At 48.2% G+C, this 20106-nt stretch overlaps 1 protein-coding gene across 1 annotated transcript in view; it reads right to left on the reverse strand.

Moving 5' to 3' along the window:
• Positions 1-843: 843 nt before the first annotated feature.
• Positions 844-20106, reverse strand: part of LOC141173024 (chemerin-like receptor 1) — a 102111-nt gene continuing 82848 nt past the window's right edge. The window contains exon 3 of the mRNA XM_073657650.1: positions 844-2622. Within this exon, the coding sequence (XP_073513751.1) occupies positions 1689-2622 (934 nt within the window). The 3' untranslated portion in view covers positions 844-1688. The remainder of the gene's footprint in view (positions 2623-20106) is intronic.

The raw sequence follows: 20106 nt of genomic DNA on the forward strand, positions 1-20106 counted from the left end.
ACGTGCTCCTGATCTACCTGGGAAGTGCTGAACCCCCTTCCTGGTGGCCGCAGTACGCCATGTGTAGCAGAGAGAAGCTTTGCGGCTGAAAGTTCATCTAAAGTGAGTAAAGACCCGGATGTCTTAATTCACTGCCTCCGCTTGTTTATTCCCGGGCGGCACTGCACCCACCATACCTCCACACAGTTCATCAAACACTTCCCTGAGGCCTACTCCACCTGAGGGGAATAGTACCAACCAAGCTGCCAGAACATCAGCCTCAGAGGACTGTTGCAGCGCTGGTGGCCTTCACCAGAAACCACAGGGTGGCCAAGGAGTGCTGCGTCCGTCTGGGGTCAGCACGTGCGGAGCAGGGGTGCCCCGACGCGCGTTTCGGTATTACCCTTCGTCACTCCTTGGCCACCCTCAGACTGTTCTCTGCTATCCTGCTATCCTGACATCCCTGGTATGTACATAATGGTAACGCTAATAAATCAAGACAAACTATATTTGAGCACATGAGTGAAGTCATATTTAGTATGGTTAGGACAGGGTGGGTAGTTTTGCTGATATGTTCCACTTAAATATGTAATGTTAGATCGCTCTCTATATACTTCATAGAGAGGATAGAGTACAGTGTAATTTGATGTGGTGGCTATACACATCTTTTATATACCTGAATATCCTTTATATGGATTTGAATACTTTTTGATGTCCGGAATTGGGTCTGCTGTGTGGACGGGGTTGTTGCGGCTTTTATTGCCTCCCTCTTTTTCCACACTGATTCCCGTATTTGTCTGTTCATATACGTATTAACTAATAAATTTTGATATTTTTGTAATATTGTGGGCTCCTTTTTCGTTTCGTTCTTTGTTTTGGTTTGTAGATTTTTGGCGATGGAGCCATATTATGTCTTTAATAGGGGTAGTATCGAATACGGTCATCATTTAAGTATGTGATATGGTAATTGATATGCATGTTACTACCTAGTCATGATTAGTGTGTATTAAGAGAAAGAGAGAACCCTACTGACCATAAGTGCCTACGCTCTACAATAGAGAGATACTTACCCAGCGATTCAAGATATGAAAAACAACTCTGCCGTACAAACTGTGCTCCACTGAGATCCACTGATCTGTGATGGTCCAGGTACCAACCACCACTGTGCAAGGTATGATAATCCATAAGATGCCTTAGCCATTATAAAATACCCACGTGGCATCAGAAAATAAAATATCTTGCTCTTAAATGCTTCAACAGTTTGAGAATTGGTGCCGGACAAGTATTCTTTTTTTTTCTTTATTTTATTTAGTAAACTGCGAATCAAATCTAAAAGTATTTGAGACACTACGTATTTCAGGAAATGTACCTGAAGCTTGATTTTCTGCAGATCAGATGTCTCTAATCACCATGATTGTAAAGACCTGCAAAATCATGCGGCCTGGCCGCTTTTATTCCTCAATGGATGTCGTACAAACAATGTACCAAGGAAATATCGCAGAATTGCAATTTTTTTTTTCAACACTTCAAAAAATTTATTTGTCTTTGAAGGTGCATAAAATGTTATAGCTCTTTGAATGAGGGGAGAAAGAGAAGAAAGTGGAAAAAATGAAAAATGGCCAAGTCTGCACAAGTTAGGAGCTTTCAGATACAGTAGATAACAGGAATATAATTTACACATCAGTTGTGCGAATATTTCATATATTATTTTAGTGCTTGTCTACACCATTAGGATGTTCACCTAAGGCTCTTTCTAGCCTGGAGGGGATGGATCTGAAGAAACCTTGCTGGAAATCTCGTCCCATGAAAACATAAATGATTGGATTGATGCAACTGTTGAGGTAAGCCAGGCTGGTAATAATAGTCTGTACAATAGGGAATATAATGCTATAGTCATAATATATGTATGTTAGTGGCCAGATGTAATAAGGAAACCAGCAGATGAAGAAACACAATATAACAGTGGTGATAATCCTGGAGGATCTCTGAGATCTCTGGAATCTCTTAATTTTTCTAAGTTTGTAGAAAATGGTGACATAACTGGTGAATATGATGAGAAAAGGGATCACAAACATTGTAACTAATCTTATCAGCTGAATGGTCCGATGTAATTCTGAATTGTAAGGATGTATATAATAATAATGTACACACCATTCCTGTAGATCAGCTACATGGTATCTATATACATAATATACTAAACCTGAAAGCATTAAGCTCAGCCACCAAATAATCGTTGCAATGATTCTCACCAGTTTACACTTTCTGTGAACTTTGGCCCAAAATGGCCACATAATAGATACCCAGCGGTCAATACTCATGGCTGTCAGGAGAAGAACACTGGTGGTCATGTTTAGAGTAAACAGAATCATGTTCAGTATGCAATATGCAAAATCTGGGACATATGAGAAAACTGAAGCCCACTCAGCAATTCTCAGAGGGAGAGAAGCACAACAAAGGAAGTCCGCGATGGCCAGGTGGAGGAACCACACAGCACTGATTGTCTTCTTCATCCTGAATCCAGCAATCCAGATGACTAATCCATTACCGATAATCCCGAGAGCAAAAACAATGCAGTATAAGGTAATTGCCATTTTCTGTATAATGTTCAGATAATAACGTAACTTGCCATATTCATCAGGTGTCCTGAGAAGACAGGATAGGGTGGACATTATGGAAATGAAGAATTTGTAGTTCCTTAAATGTCTATCTTGCTTACAAGGGGTACATGGATGACGGAGCCTGACATGCATGTGTGGTCACCATTTGGAGCTAGAAGTCATGCCACCCTATTCCCCCCATTCTAGAACAGGAGGTCACAGGACTCATTGATCCTTTTGGCTTTATTTACCAAAAAAGATCCTAGGAACTTATTGCAAATCCAATAAAAAAATGTGGGAAGGGTTAAGAAGCTAATCTACAATACATGAGTCCAGAGTGATATACAGGTGCATCTCACAAAAATAGAATATCATCAAAAAGTTAATTTACTTCAGTTCTTCAATACAAAAAGTGAAACTCCTATATTATATAGAGTATTGACAAACAGAGTGATCTATTTCAAGTGCTTATTTCTGTTAATGTTGATGATTATGGCTTGCAACTAGTGTTGAGCGAGCATGCTCGTCACTGCTCGGTACTCACCCGAGCATCTCACTACTCGGAATGTTCGGCGAGCGCGGAGCATTTTCGGGTTACTCGGGCGGGAGCTCGGGCCTCTGCCATGCATGTTTGGCGCTCTTTACAGAGCCAATGAACATGCAGGGATTGCCAGACAGTCACTGTAATTCCGCAGCCATGTTGGTTGTGGGCATTACAGTGATTGGCTGGCCGCACAGCGTCACCTCAAGTATTTAAAACCGGGCGCCGCCATCTTGGACACAGTGCAGCTGAGCTAGGGAGAGATTTAAACTGCGAAATGGGTAGTGTAGGGTATCTAAAGCCTGCAAAATCAAACAAACAGTCCTTCTGAGGACTAATATCCATCCAAGTTATCAGGTAGGCAGGCAGGCTGTATAGGAGACGCAGTGGTTATACCAACAAACACTGCATTACAGTACTGTGTGCTGCTTCTCAAATTGCAAGACTTAGCCCCAGGCCTCAGGGGCCAGGAAAAATCCTTTTTTTTTTCATCTAAATGTTCTTTTTATTTTTTTCCTCGGTCATACTGTACAAATACCCGTCTTATTGACCTTTTGGCATTTTTTCACGCCCCCCCCAAAAAATTGAGTGTGTCTGTTAGTGTTCAGACAAAAATATATCAGTTTAAAAGATTCTGGTGTAGGCCAGAGAACTAGAACTGTGGTTTTCCTCTTCCACGGTTCAAATCTGGGTGTAAACCACCGTTTTGCATGAAAAAAAACAGTTTCAGTGTCTCGCTGACTGCTCAGACACAAATACATCTGTTTAACAGATTCTGGTGTAGGCAATCGAACTAGAACTGTGGTTTTCCTCTTCCATGGTTCAAATCTGGGTGTAATCCACCTTTTTGCAAAAAAAAACAGTTTCAGTGTCTTGCTGACTGTTCAGACACAAATACATCTGTTTAAAAGATTCTGGTGTAGGCCAGAGAAATAGGACTGTGGTTTTCCTCTTCCACGGTTCAAATATGGCTGTAATCCATCCTTTTGCATGAAAAAAAAAACAGTTTGAGTGTCTCGCTGACTGTTCAGACACAAATATATCTGTTTACAAGATTTTGGTGTAGGCCAGAGAAACAGAACTGTGCTTTTCCTCTTTCACGGTTCAAATCTCCTTTTTATTACCCTTTTGCCATTGATAGTGCGAGTGTAAGCTATTTTACTTCATTTACAATGGGCAAGGCGCATGGCAAGGGACGTGGAACTGGACTTTCTGGTGATGGTGCGTTCAGAAGACGGGGTCGTGATCAAGGTAAAAATGTGCCACAACCAACAGCCACATCTGCTCGCTCCCAGTTCTTGACCCAATTACTAGGGAAGCACACAAAAACACCACTATTGCGAACTGATCAGTGTGAACAGGTTATTAATTGGATAGCAGATAATACTTCCAGTCACCTGGGCACAACCACTTCTGGTCTGTCTTCCAGACGGTCAAGTGTTAGTAGCCGTGAGTCTCGACCGCATAATCCTCCTCACCCAGATGCTCCTTCCTCCCACCATGCCGAGTGTCGTCATACAGCAACTGATCCCACACTTGGACACACTGAAGAGCTGTTCACTGGTCCATTTCCATATTTGGGCCCCTCGCCCTGCTCCTCTTGAAGTGGTGGAAGAGGAGATCCCATGTAGCGATGGCCAAATATTTGAACAGCCATGGTCACAGGAAGACGACGCTGGCAATTTGTCGCAAGAGGTGGACGATGACGAGACACAATTGCCACGAAGTGAGGAGAAGGGCTGTGGTGCAGAAGTGGAAGAAGAGGAGGTGGTGGATGATCTAGTAACTGATCCAACGTGGCAGGAGGACACGCAGAGCGAGGCCAGCAGCACACAGGGGGAGGGAGGCAGAGTACCCCAACAGGCAGGAAGTAGCAGTGTGGAGGCTGCAGTCAGAAAGTGGGCAACCATTCCCTGTAACACCAACACGAGGGAAGTTGCCAGTAAAACAGGTAGGTCTTCCAGAGTCTGGAATTTTTTTAAAGACTCTGCCGATAACCCCAAAAAGGCTATTTGTACCACCTGCCAGGAAAGCATCAGCAGGGGTGACAAAACTACCAGCCTGACCACCAACAGAGTGATCAGGCACATGTCAGCAAAGCACCTGACTTTGGGGGGCGAACCCCAGTGTCCGCGACCAGTGTCAGCGGGTGTCACCACTGCTTTTTCCACTGTTGTGCATGTAAGAGAACCCCATGATGTGTGTGCAAGGCAATCCCCTGTCCATACTGCTTACAAAGATGCCCCCTTCTCTCAGTCTTCACTTGTTATGGCAGTTTCTCAAGAAACAGCATCGACGTCCACGCCCACGTCCCACCACAGCGTTCAATTGTCCATATCCCAGACCTTTGAATGAAAGCGTAAATTTGCAGCCAACGCCCCACAGGCCACAGTCCTAAATTCGCACATTTCACGGCTTCTTGCGTTGGAAGTGCTGCCTTTTAGGCTGGTGGAGACTGAATCCTTCTGCAACCTTATGGTGGTGGCCGTCCCACGGTACTCGGTCCCCAGCCGACACTATTTTGCCCGGTGTGCCATCCCCGCACTAAACAAGAATGTGTCCCAAAACATCTGCCGTGCCCTCAACTAAGCAGTTACTGGGAGAGTCCACCAGACAACGGACACATGGACAAATGCTTGTGGCCAGGGATGGTACATCTCCCTGATGGCACACTGGGTAAACATAGTGGAAGCTGGGACCCAGTTGGACCTTGGGACGGAACACATACTCCCCACACCGAGGATTGCGGGCCCTATGTCAGTCAGAGTTGCCCCCACAGTGTACAGCTCCTTTGCATCATCATCATCCTCCTTCTCATGTTCAGCCTCCATCTCACATATCACCACTAGTGTTGAGCATTCCGATACTGAAATATCGGGTATCGGCCAATATTCGCAGTATTGGAATTCCGATACTTAATTCCGATACTTTTGCAATATCGTATACCAGAATCGGAAGTTCTCATAATGCAATGAGCCATTTTCATTTTATTCAGCCAATGAGGATCCTAAGAAGTGTCGGCACATCCTGTTAGGCATATAGGCATCTTAACTAATGGCATGGCTGTGATTGGCTGCTGAAATGATGTCATGATGGACTATAAAAGCCGCCGCCGCCATTTTGAGCTCACTCTGCTGTGAATTCAGTTAGGGATAGGACGCTGTTGTTCTGAGGGACAGTTTTAGCTACCTATTTGGTCTATTCTGCTTTACCCAAGCTACTTTATAAATCGCTGTGCCTTGCAGTGCTAGTGCACAGTTCTCTGTGCAGTTCACCGCTTTCTGCAAGGTCTCTGTGTGTGAGTGCAGCTCACCCTGTAGTGTGTGCTTCAGCCACGTCTGGTTGTAGTGCACTCAGTGTGTGTCACTGCCTCATATATTGTCCTTTTTTGCCAATTCATAAGTTTTCCTGATATCTCCTATTAGTGTGGTGGTTCCATTCGTATTCAGCTAAATTGGCTCCAAACACACTATATAGGAGTAGATAGAGATTTTTTTTTGGTCTTGCAGCGCTAGTGCACAGTGCTCTGCTTCTGTACTGTTCACCGCTGTCTGCAAGGTCTGGTGTGTGAGTGCAGCTCACCCTGTAGTGTGTGCTTCAACCACGTCTGGTTGTAGTGCACTCAGTGTGTGTCACTGCCTCATACATTGTCCTTTTTTGCCAATTCATAATTTTTCCTGATTTCTCCTATTAGTGTGGTGGTTCCATCCGTATTCAGCTAAATTGGTTCCAAACACACTATATAGGAGTAGTTAGAGGAGCCTTTCTGCAGCATTGGGCCCTGCAGCCCCAGCCATATTAGTATTAGCCTATTTTTTGTAGCCTCATCTATTGCATTGTAGGTTATGTTCCTACATTGTAATAGCTACAAAAAGTTTGTGATACTATTGTTATTACATCTTTAGGCACATCCAGTGTCTTTTTGTGACAAAAAAAACCTAAATAAAGTTCACCAAACACTCCACTTTACAGTTGTGTAGGCCACATTAGCTCCTATTAAAGTCTAGTCCACACTTTATAAAATTAGTGTTTCTTATACCTGTTAGCAGCTGTTCAGGAATAAGCACACTAAGCCCTTAGTACTTTTCTGCCTATCTTTATCAGTCTACCAAGATGAAGAAGGCAGGGAGTAAGGCATGTGGTCGTGGGTGTGGGCATGGGCATGGAATTTCTGCAGGGAGAGGACGTGAGGATTCTGTGCCTGCAGGGAGAGGACGTGGGGATTCTGTGCCTGCTGCGGGCACCAGTGACTCAGCATCCCCCAGTTTTAGCAGGGAACAGTCCTTTATGCACAGCTTTGTAGGAGCTAGCCGTACCTCACTGCTGCGGGAGGACCAAATTGAAGCCGTTGTCGGATGGATGGCAGCTAACGCATCGACTTCAATCAGTTCCAGATCCTCTCAGGTCCTGAGCACTGAAGAGCACCCATCTGTCTCTTCACCACCTGCCAAATTGCCCAGACAGTCAGAGAGCCCTGGACAGGAGCCATCTCTACTTCTGTTCTCTGAATCTCTTGGCTTGGAAAGAGGGGGCCAGCCAAGCAGAATTCGAGAATTTGAAGAAGAGGTAGTATGCAGTGATGCGCAACCGTTTTGTCTCTCTGAATCTGAAGAGGCGGGTGGGCCAGTGCCTATGGTCTGCAGCACACCTCAGTACGCATCTGATGATGAGACTCAGGTGCCACTTTCTGGTGCGTACTGTGCTGTCGAGACTACCCAGGAGAAGAAGTTGTTTGAAGAGGGTGGTGTAGATGATGAGGTCCTTGACCCATCATGGCGTGAGGGACAGGAAGGTGGTGGGAGCAGCTCTGAGGAAGAGATTCCCCGAACAGCCCAAAAAGGAGGGAGAGGGAGGGGCAGACTTGGTTGCCTGTAGTCTCCACTTCGGCACCCATTAGGAGCATGGCTCTTCCAAAATCCAAAGTGGGCGCTCCCAAGACTTGCAGTGCCTGGTCCTTTTTTGACACAGTTGCAGATGACATTTGCTTTGTCAAATGCAAGCTGTGAAATCAGAAGGTGAAAAGAGGGAAAAGTGTCAGCAACCTCAATACCACAAATATGTGGAAACATGTGCGGACCAAGCATGTGGTGGAGTTACAAAAACACACTGAAGACCTAGGCCAACCTACAGTGCCACCTACCACCTCTTCAGCTCGTGTTGTAGCCTCTTCCTCCAGCTCACACACAGCTGGTTCGGCTTCCTCATAGGATCGCCATGGAAGAATCTCTGGCACTGTTGTACAGAGACACAGTGTAATTCCACCCACAGCACCACTTTCCCAGTCATCCTCACACTCCCAGGCCAGTCTACAGCCATCGTTAGCACAGGCATGGGAGAAAAGGCGCCCATACTCGACATACCACCCCCGAGCACAGGCTCTGAATGCTGGCATTGCTAAACTACTGGCCCTTGAAATGCTATCTTTCAGGCTGGTGGAGACTGACACATTCCGTAACTTTATGGCATTGGCAGTCCCACAATACAACGTGCCCAGCTGCTTTTATTTCAGCAGGCAAGCCGTCCCTGCCCTGTAACATCATGTGGAGGGAAAAGTTAAACATGCGCTACAAAACGCCGTCAGTAGCAAGGTCCACCTGACCACCGATGCGTGGACCAGTAAGCATGGACAGGGACGATACCTTTCCCTCACTGCCCATTGGGTAAATGTCGTGGAGCCGGGTACAGATCTTGAGAGTGGCGCTGTACGTGTTCTGCCAACTCCAAGGATTGCAGGACTCCAGTCTGTACACATTGACTCCTCCTCATACTCCAGTTCCTCTGAATCAGCGCTGCAGGAGCCATCACGGTCTACCTCCACATTGACCAGTGAACGGTTACCTGTTATGATGACCAATATGAGCACAGCCGTGGCCAAACGTTAACAGGCTGTATTAACATTAATTTCTTGGGGCAATCGAAGCCACACAGCGCAGGAGCTCTGGAATGCCATCAAGCAGCAGAGCGACGTGTGGTTTGTGCCAGCGAATCTCCAGCCAGGCATGGTAGTGTGTGACAATGGCCGAAATCTGGTGGCAGCTCTGGGCCTAGGCAACCTCACTCACATCCCATGTCTGGCACATGTGCTCAACGTGGTCGTTCAGAGTTTTTTGAGGGACTATCCGGATCTTGATGCACTGCTTCACAAGGTCCGCATATAGTGTGCTCTTGCGGCGTTCCAGCAATGCAAGATCACGCATTGCAGCTCTGCAGCTCTTCCGGAACATCGCATCATATGTGACCTACCCACCAGGTGGAATTCAACGTTACATATGTTGGAGAGGTTGTGTGAGCAGCAGGCAGCAGTAATGGAGTACCAGCTGCAGCAGGCTCAAACAAGTCGCAGTGCACGCCGTTCACACTTCACCACCACTGAGTGGGCCTCTATGAAGGACATTTGCCACGTTTTGCGTGCCTTCGATTATTCCACGCGGATGGCGAGTGCAGATGATGCACTACTCAGCATGACTATCCCCCTTATCTGCCTGCTTGAAAAAACACTGCAAGCACTAAGGGACAAGGTTTTGGAAGAGGTGGAGGATGAGGAGTCACAAATGCCATCTGCTTCTCTACAGTCTGTGCAACGTGGTTCCTCACAAAGGCCTAGGCAGGGGACACTTTGTGAGGAGGATGAGGAGGAGTCAATGGATGAGGAAGACATCTGTCCAGAGGAGGGAGGTACACAATGCTCTAGTAGTCAGTATCTAGAGTGAGGGTGGAGTGATGCAGAGCAGGCAGAGATCACGCCTCAAGCAGGGGACAGCGTTTCTTGGCCAGTTGGCAGTCTGCAGCACATGGTTGATTTCATGCTGCAGTGCCTGAGAAACGACCGCCGCATCGCCCACATTCTCAACACGGCTGATTATTGGGTGTCCATGCTCCTAGATCCTCGCTACCGGGACAACTTACAAAGCCACATAACACCATTGAACCGGGAGCGTAAAATGCGGGAGTACCAAGATGCACTGGTGCATTCCATCATGTTCTCCATTCCCACCGAGAGCAGTGCTGCTAGTGCTTTACAAAGCAGCTCAGTGCGTCGAGGCAGTGGAGGAAGCTCTGCGCAAAGAGGGAGCAGAAGCAGCGCCTCAGCACAAGGCAAGACCAGTATGGCCGAAATGTGGCAAAGTTTTGTGTCACCGCCACCACAAATGTCTACACCATCACAGACGACTCCAGTCAGCAGGAGGCAACGTTTCCGTCAGATGGTGAAAGATTACATGTCTTGCCCTCTTAGTGTACTCCCAGACGGCTCTTCTCCCTTCAAGTTTTGGGTCTGTAAGCTGGATACATGGCCAGAGCTTAGTCAGTATGCATTGGAGTTGCTAGCTTGCCCTGCTGCTAGTGTATTATCGGAACGGGTCTTTAGTGCCGCAGGTGGTGTACTAACAGACCGTCGCATGCGACTTTCCTCCGATAACGTTGACCGGCTTACTTTTCTCAAAATGAACAAGGCCTGGATGTCTCATGAATTTGTCAGTCCTCTTCCAGAATAAATAATTGGTTGGCAACAGTATCCAGGTATTCTGTTCTGTTCATGTTTCTACCACCTGAACTGTAATCCCTGAGCTCCAACACCTCCCCTCCAGTTGGCGCTCGGAAGTGCCATCTGCACAGTCAACAAATGCTGCCGTGTTATTGGGGTTCAGTAACGTCAGCTGTTCCCCTGCTGTGCGACCGGCAATTTCTATTGCTCTGTCCACATTCTCACTACTACAGATTTTAAAGTTGCTCCAATTACACCTCTGGCTCCTCTGTTTTCAGTATTATCGCTGAGCTCCAACACCGCCAGTTGGCGCTCGGAAGTGCCGTCTGCACAGTCAACACTTGCTGCCGTGTTATTGGGGTTCAGTAATGTCAGCTGTTCCCCTGCTGTGTGGACGGCAATTTCTCCTGCTCTGTCCACATTCTCACTACTACAGATTTTAAAGTTGCTCCAATTACACCTCTGGCTCCTCTGTTTTCAGTATTATCCCTGAGCTCCAACATCGCCAGTTGGCGCTCGGAAGTGCCGTCTGCACTGTCAACACTTGCTGCCGTGTTATTGGGGATCGGTAACGTCAGCTGTTCCCCTGCTGTGCGGACGGCAATTTCTCCTGCTCTGTCCACATTCTCACTTCTACAGATTTTAAAGTTGCTTGAATTACACCTCTGGATCCTCTGTTTTCAGTATTATCCCTGAACTCCAACATCGCCAGTGGCGCTCGGAAGTGCCGTCTGCACAGTCAACACTTGCTGCCGTGTTATTGGGGTTCGGTAACGTCAGCTGTTCCCCTGCTGTGCGGACGGCAATTTCTCCTGCTCTGTCTACATTCTCACTACTACAGATTTAATTAAAAGTTGCTCCAATTACACCTCTGGCTCCTCTGTTTTCAGTATTATCCCTGAGCTCCAACACCGCCAGTTGGCGCACGGAAGTGCCGTCTGCACAGTCAACACTTGCTGCCGTGTTATTGGGGTTCGGTAACGTCAGCTGTTCCCCTGCTGTGCGACTGGCAATTTCTCCTGCTCTGTCCACATTCTCACTACTACAGATTTTAAAGTAGCTCCAATTACACCTCTGGCTCCTCTGTTTTCAGTATTATCCCTGAGCCCCAACACCGCAAGCTGGCGCTCGGAAGTGCCTTCTGCACATTCAACACTTGCTGCCGTGTTATTGGGGTTCAGTAACGTCAGCTGTTCCCCTGCTGTGCGGACGGCAATTTCTCCTGCTCTGTCCACATTCTCACTACTACAGATTTTAAAGTTGCTCCAATTACACCTCTGGCTCCTCTGTTTTCATTATTATCCCTGAGTTCCAACACCGCCAGTTGGCGCTCGGAAGTGCCGTCTGCACAGTCAACACTTGCTGCCGTGTTATTGGGGTTCAGTAACGTCAGAGGTTCCCCTGCTGTGCGGACGGCAATTTCTCCTGCTCTGTCCACATTCTCACTACTACAGATTTTAAAGTTGCTCCAATTACACCTCTGGTTCCTCTGTTTTCACTATTATCCCTGAGCTCCAACACCACCAGTTGGCGCTCGGAAGTGCCGTCTGCACAGTCAACACTTGCTGCCGTGTTATTGGGGTTCAGTAACGTCAGCTGTTCCCCTGCTGTGCGGACGGCAATTTCTCCTGCTCTGTCCACATTCTCACTACTACAGATTTTAAAGTTGCTCCAATTACACCTCTGGCTCCTCTGTTTTCAGTATTATCCCTGAGCTCCAACATCGCCAGTTGGCGCTCGGAAGTGCCGTCTGCACTGTCAACACTTGCTGCCGTGTTATTGGGGATCGGTAACGTCAGCTGTTCCCCTGCTGTGCGGACGGCAATTTCTCCTGCTCTGTCCACATTCTCACTTCTACAGATTTTAAAGTTGCTTGAATTACACCTCTGGATCCTCTGTTTTCAGTATTATCCCTGAACTCCAACATCGCCAGTGGCGCTCGGAAGTGCCGTCTGCACAGTCAACACTTGCTGCCATGTTATTGGGGTTCGGTAACGTCAGCTGTTCCCCTGCTGTGCGGACGGCAATTTCTCCTGCTCTGTCTACATTCTCACTACTACAGATTTAATTAAAAGTTGCTCCAATTACACCTCTGGCTCCTCTGTTTTCAGTATTATCCCTGAGCTCCAACACCGCCAGTTGGCGCACGGAAGTGCCGTCTGCACAGTCAACACTTGCTGCCGTGTTATTGGGGTTCGGTAACGTCAGCTGTTCCCCTGCTGTGCGACTGGCAATTTCTCCTGCTCTGTCCACATTCTCACTACTACAGATTTTAAAGTTGCTCCAATTACACCTCTGGCTCCTCTGTTTTCAGTATTATCCCTGAGCCCCAACACCGCAAGCTGGCGCTCGGAAGTGCCTTCTGCACATTCAACACTTGCTGCCGTGTTATTGGGGTTCAGTAACGTCAGCTGTTCCCCTGCTGTGCGGACGGCAATTTCTCCTGCTCTGTCCACATTCTCACTACTACAGATTTTAAAGTTGCTCCAATTACACCTCTGGCTCCTCTGTTTTCATTATTATCCCTGAGTTCCAACACCGCCAGTTGGCGCTCGGAAGTGCCGTCTGCACAGTCAACACTTGCTGCCGTGTTATTGGGGTTCAGTAACGTCAGATGTTCCCCTGCTGTGCGGACGGCAATTTCTCCTGCTCTGTCCACATTCTCACTACTACAGATTTTAAAGTTGCTCCAATTACACCTCTGGTTCCTCTGTTTTCACTATTATCCCTGAGCTCCAACACCACCAGTTGGCGCTCGGAAGTGCCGTCTGCACAGTCAACACTTGCTGCCGTGTTATTGGGGTTCAGTAACGTCAGATGTTCCCCTGCTGTGCGGACGGCAATTTCTTCTGCTCTGTCCACATTCTCACTACTACAGATTTTAAAGTTGCTCTAATTACACCTCTGGCTCCTCTGTTTTCAGTATTATCCCTGAGCTCCAACACAGCCAGTTGGCGCTCGGAAGTGCCGTCTGCACAGTCAACACTTGCTGCCGTGTTATTGGGGTTCAGTAACGTCAGCTGTTCCCCTGCTGTGTGGACGGCAATTTCTCCTGCTCTGTCCACATTCTCACTACTACAGATTTTAAAGTTGCTCCAATTACACCTCTGGCTCCTCTGATTTCAGTATTATCCCTGAGCTCCAACATCGCCAGTTGGCGCTCTTAAGTGCCGTCTGCACTGTCAACACTTGCTGCCGTGTTATTGGGGTTCAGTAACGTCAGCTGTTCCCCTGCTGTGTGGACGGCAATTTCTCCTGCTCTGTCCACATTCTCACTACTACAGATTTTAAAGTAGCTCCAATTACACCTCTGGCTCCTCTGTTTTCAGTATTATCCCTGAGCCCCAACACCGCAAGCTGGCGCTCGGAAGTGCCTTCTGCACATTCAACACTTGCTGCCGTGTTATTGGGGTTCAGTAACGTCAGCTGTTCCCCTGCTGTGCGGACGGCAATTTCTCCTGCTCTGTCCACATTCTCACTACTACAGATTTTAAAGTTGCTCCAATTACACCTCTGGCTCCTCTGTTTTCATTATTATCCCTGAGTTCCAACACCGCCAGTTGGCGCTCGGAAGTGCCGTCTGCACAGTCAACACTTGCTGCCGTGTTATTGGGGTTCAGTAACGTCAGATGTTCCCCTGCTGTGCGGACGGCAATTTCTCCTGCTCTGTCCACATTCTCACTACTACAGATTTTAAAGTTGCTCCAATTACACCTCTGGTTCCTCTGTTTTCACTATTATCCCTGAGCTCCAACACCACCAGTTGGCGCTCGGAAGTGCCGTCTGCACAGTCAACACTTGCTGCCGTGTTATTGGGGTTCAGTAACGTCAGATGTTCCCCTGCTGTGCGGACGGCAATTTCTTCTGCTCTGTCCACATTCTCACTACTACAGATTTTAAAGTTGCTCTAATTACACCTCTGGCTCCTCTGTTTTCAGTATTATCCCTGAGCTCCAACACAGCCAGTTGGCGCTCGGAAGTGCCGTATGCACAGTCAACACTTGCTGCCATGTTTTTGGGGTTCGGTAACGTCAGCTGTTCCCCTGCTGTGCGGACGGCAATTCCTCCTGCTCTGTCTACATTCTCACTACTACAGATTTAATTAAAAGTTGCTCCAATTACACCTTTGGCTCCTCTGTTTTCAGTATTATCCCTGAGCTCCAACACCGCCAGTTGGCGCACGGAAGTGCCGTCTGCACAGTCAACACTTGCTGCCGTGTTATTGGGGTTCGGTAACGTCAGCTGTTCCCCTGCTGTGCGACTGGCAATTTCTCCTGCTCTGTCCACATTCTCACTACTACAGATTTTATAGTAGCTCCAATTACAACTCTGGCTCCTCTGTTTTCAGTATTATCCCTGAGCCCCAACACCGCAAGCTGGCGCTCGGAAGTGCCGTCTGCACAGTCAACACTTGCTGCCGTGTTATTGGGGTTCAGTAACGTCAGCTGTTCCCCTGCTGTGCGGACGGCAATTTCTCCTGCTCTGTCCACATTCTCACTACTACAGATTTTAAAGTTGCTCCAATTACACCTCTGGCTCCTCAGTTTTCATTATTATCCCTGAGTTCCAACACCGCCAGTTGGCGCTCGGAAGTGCCGTCTGCACAGTCAACACTTGCTGCCGTGTTATTGGGGTTCAGTAACGTCAGCTGTTCCCCTGCTGTGTGGACGGCAATTTCTCCTGCTCTGTCCACATTCTCACTACTACAGATTTTAAAGTTGCTCCAATTACACCTCTGGCTCCTCTGTTTTCAGTATTATCCCTGAGCTCCAACATCGCCAGATGGCGCTCGGAAGTGCCGTCTGCACTGTCAACACTTGCTGCCGTGTTATTGGGGTTCGGTAACGTCAGCTGTTCCCCTGCTGTGCGGACGGCAATTTCTCCTGCTCTGTCCACATTCTCACTTCTACAGATTTTAAAGTTGCTCCAATTACACCTCTGGCTCCTCTGTTTTCAGTATTATCCCTGAGCTCCAACATCGCCAGTTGGCGCTCGGAAGTGCCGTCTGCACTGTCAACACTTGCTGCCGTGTTATTGGGGATCGGTAACGTCAGCTGTTCCCCTGCTGTGCGGACGGCAATTTCTCCTGCTCTGTCCACATTCTCACTTCTACAGATTTTAAAGTTGCTTGAATTACACCTCTGGATCCTCTGTTTTCAGTATTATCCCTGAACTCCAACATCGCCAGTGGCGCTCGGAAGTGCCGTCTGCACAGTCAACACTTGCTGCCATGTTATTGGGGTTCGGTAACGTCAGCTGTTCCCCTGCTGTGCGGACGGCAATTTCTCCTGCTCTGTCTACATTCTCACTACTACAGATTTAATTAAAAGTTGCTCCAATTACACCTCTGGCTCCTCTGTTTTCAGTATTATCCCTGAGCTCCAACACCGCCAGTTGGCGCACGGAAGTGCCGTCTGCACAGTCAACACTTGCTGCCGTGTTATTGGGGTTCGGTAACGTCAGCTGTTCCCCTGCTGTGCGACTGGCAATTTCTCCTGCTCTGTCCACATTCTCACTACTACAGATTTTAAAGTTGCTCCAATTACACCTCTGGCTCCTCTGTTTTCAGTATTATCCCTGAGCCCCAACACCGCAAGCTGGCGCTCGGAAGTGCCTTCTGCACATTCAACACTTGCTGCCGTGTTATTGGGGTTCAGTAACGTCAGCTGTTCCCCTGCTGTGCGGACGGCAATTTCTCCTGCTCTGTCCACATTCTCACTACTACAGATTTTAAAGTTGCTCCAATTACACCTCTGGCTCCTCTGTTTTCATTATTATCCCTGAGTTCCAACACCGCCAGTTGGCGCTCGGAAGTGCCGTCTGCACAGTCAACACTTGCTGCCGTGTTATTGGGGTTCAGTAACGTCAGATGTTCCCCTGCTGTGCGGACGGCAATTTCTCCTGCTCTGTCCACATTCTCACTACTACAGATTTTAAAGTTGCTCCAATTACACCTCTGGTTCCTCTGTTTTCACTATTATCCCTGAGCTCCAACACCACCAGTTGGCGCTCGGAAGTGCCGTCTGCACAGTCAACACTTGCTGCCGTGTTATTGGGGTTCAGTAACGTCAGATGTTCCCCTGCTGTGCGGACGGCAATTTCTTCTGCTCTGTCCACATTCTCACTACTACAGATTTTAAAGTTGCTCTAATTACACCTCTGGCTCCTCTGTTTTCAGTATTATCCCTGAGCTCCAACACAGCCAGTTGGCGCTCGGAAGTGCCGTCTGCACAGTCAACACTTGCTGCCGTGTTATTAGGGTTCAGTAACGTCAGCTGTTCCCCTGCTGTGTGGACGGCAATTTCTCCTGCTCTGTCCACATTCTCACTACTACAGATTTTAAAGTTGCTCCAATTACACCTCTGGCTCCTCTGTTTTCAGTATTATCCCTGAGCTCCAACATCGCCAGTTGGCGCTCTTAAGTGCCGTCTGCACTGTCAACACTTGCTGCCGTGTTATTGGGGTTCAGTAACGTCAGCTGTTCCCCTGCTGTGCGGACGGCAATTTCTCCTGCTCTGTCCACATTCTCACTACTACAGATTTTAAAGTTGCTCCAATTACACCTCTGGCTCCTCTGTTTTCATTATTATCCCTGAGTTCCAACACCGCCAGTTGGCGCTCGGAAGTGCCGTCTGCACAGTCAACACTTGCTGCCGTGTTATTGGGGTTCAGTAACGTCAGATGTTCCCCTGCTGTGCGGACGGCAATTTCTCCTGCTCTGTCCACATTCTCACTACTACAGATTTTAAAGTTGCTCCAATTACACCTCTGGTTCCTCTGTTTTCACTATTATCCCTGAGCTCCAACACCACCAGTTGGCGCTCGGAAGTGCCGTCTGCACAGTCAACACTTGCTGCCGTGTTATTGGGGTTCAGTAACGTCAGATGTTCCCCTGCTGTGCGGACGGCAATTTCTTCTGCTCTGTCCACATTCTCACTACTACAGATTTTAAAGTTGCTCTAATTACACCTCTGGCTCCTCTGTTTTCAGTATTATCCCTGAGCTCCAACACAGCCAGTTGGCGCTCGGAAGTGCCGTATGCACAGTCAACACTTGCTGCCATGTTTTTGGGGTTCGGTAACGTCAGCTGTTCCCCTGCTGTGCGGACGGCAATTCCTCCTGCTCTGTCTACATTCTCACTACTACAGATTTAATTAAAAGTTGCTCCAATTACACCTTTGGCTCCTCTGTTTTCAGTATTATCCCTGAGCTCCAACACCGCCAGTTGGCACACGGAAGTGCCGTCTGCACAGTCAACACTTGCTGCCGTGTTATTGGGGTTCGGTAACGTCAGCTGTTCCCCTGCTGTGCGACTGGCAATTTCTCCTGCTCTGTCCACATTCTCACTACTACAGATTTTATAGTAGCTCCAATTACAACTCTGGCTCCTCTGTTTTCAGTATTATCCCTGAGCCCCAACACCGCAAGCTGGCGCTCGGAAGTGCCGTCTGCACAGTCAACACTTGCTGCCGTGTTATTGGGGTTCAGTAACGTCAGCTGTTCCCCTGCTGTGCGGACGGCAATTTCTCCTGCTCTGTCCACATTCTCACTACTACAGATTTTAAAGTTGCTCCAATTACACCTCTGGCTCCTCAGTTTTCATTATTATCCCTGAGTTCCAACACCGCCAGTTGGCGCTCGGAAGTGCCGTCTGCACAGTCAACACTTGCTGCCGTGTTATTGGGGTTCAGTAACGTCAGCTGTTCCCCTGCTGTGTGGACGGCAATTTCTCCTGCTCTGTCCACATTCTCACTACTACAGATTTTAAAGTTGCTCCAATTACACCTCTGGCTCCTCTGTTTTCAGTATTATCCCTGAGCTCCAACATCGCCAGATGGCGCTCGGAAGTGCCGTCTGCACTGTCAACACTTGCTGCCGTGTTATTGGGGTTCGGTAACGTCAGCTGTTCCCCTGCTGTGCGGACGGCAATTTCTCCTGCTCTGTCCACATTCTCACTTCTACAGATTTTAAAGTTGCTTGAATTACACCTCTGGGTCCTCTGTTTTCAGTATTATCCCTGAACTCCAACATCGCCAGTTGGCGCTCGGAAGTGCCGTCTGCACAGTCAACACTTGCTGCCAAGTTATTGGGGTTCGGTAACGTCAGCTGTTCCCCTGCTGTGCGGACGGCAAATTCTCCTGCTCTGTCTACATTCTCACTACTACAGATTTAATTAAAAATTGCTCCAATTACACCTCTGGCTCCTCTGTTTTCAGTATTATCCCTGAGCTCCAACACCGCCAGTTGGCGCACGGAAGTGCCGTCTGCACAGTCAACACTTGCTGCCGTGTTATTGGGGTTCGGAAACGTCAGCTGTTCCCCTGCTGTGCGACTGTTAATTTCTCCTGCTCTGTCCACATTCTCACTACTACAGATTTTAAAGTAGCTCCAATTACACCTCCGGCTCCTCTGTTTTCAGTATTATCCATGAGCTCGAACACCGCAAGCTGGCGCTCGGAAGTGCCGTCTGCACAGTCAACACTTGCTGCCGTGTTATTGGGGTTCAGTAACGTCAGCTGTTCCCCTGCTGTGCGGATGGCAATTTCTCCTGCTCTGTCCACATTCTCACTACTACAGATTTTAAAGTTGCTCCAATTACACCTCTGGCTCCTCTGTTTTCAGTATTATCCATGAGCTCCAACACCGCCAGTTGGTGCTCGGAAGTGCCGTTTGCACAGTCAACACTTGCTGTCATGTTATTGGGGTTCGGTAACGTCAGCTGTTCCCCTGCTGTGCGGATGGCAATTTCTCCTGCTCTGTCCACATTCTCACTACTACAGATTTTAAAGTTGCTCCAATTACACCTCTGGCTCCTCTGTTTTCAGTATTATCGCTGAGCTCCAACACCGCCAGTTGGCGCTCGGAAGTGCCGTCTGCACAGTCAACACTTGCTGCCGTGTTATTGGGGTTCGGTAACGTCAGCTGTTCCCCAGCTGTGCGGATGGCAATTTCTCCTGCTCTGTCCACATTCTCACTACTACAGATTTTAAAGTTGCTCCAATTACACCTCTGGCTCCTCTGTTTTCAGTATTATCGCTGAGCTCCAACACCGCCAGTTGGCACTCGGAAGTGCCGTCTGCACAGTCAACACTTGCTGCCGTGTTATTGGGGTTCGGTAATGTCAGCTGTTCCCCTGCTGTGCGACCGGCAATTTCTCCTGCTCTGTTCACATTCTCACTACTACAGATTTTAAAGTTGCTCCAATTACACCTCTGGCTCCTCTGTTTTCAGTATTATCCCTCAGCTCCAACACCGCCAGTTCGTGCTCGGAAGTGCCGTCTGCACAGTCAACACTTGCTGCCGTGTTACTGGGGTTCGGTAACGTCAGCTGTTCCCCTGCTGTGTGGACGGCAATTTCTCCTGCACAGTCCACATTCTCACTACTACAGATTTTATTGTTGCTCCAATTACACCTCTGGCTCCTCTGTTTTCAGTATTATCCCTGAGCTCCAACACCGCCAGTTGGCGCTCGGAAGTGCCATCTGCACAGTCAACACTTGCTGCCG

This window comes from Phyllobates terribilis, unplaced genomic scaffold (assembly GCF_046119375.1).
Source record: "Phyllobates terribilis strain yellow unplaced genomic scaffold, ASM4611937v1 Scaffold_12__6_contigs__length_324123572, whole genome shotgun sequence".
NCBI lineage: Eukaryota > Metazoa > Chordata > Amphibia > Anura > Dendrobatidae > Phyllobates > Phyllobates terribilis.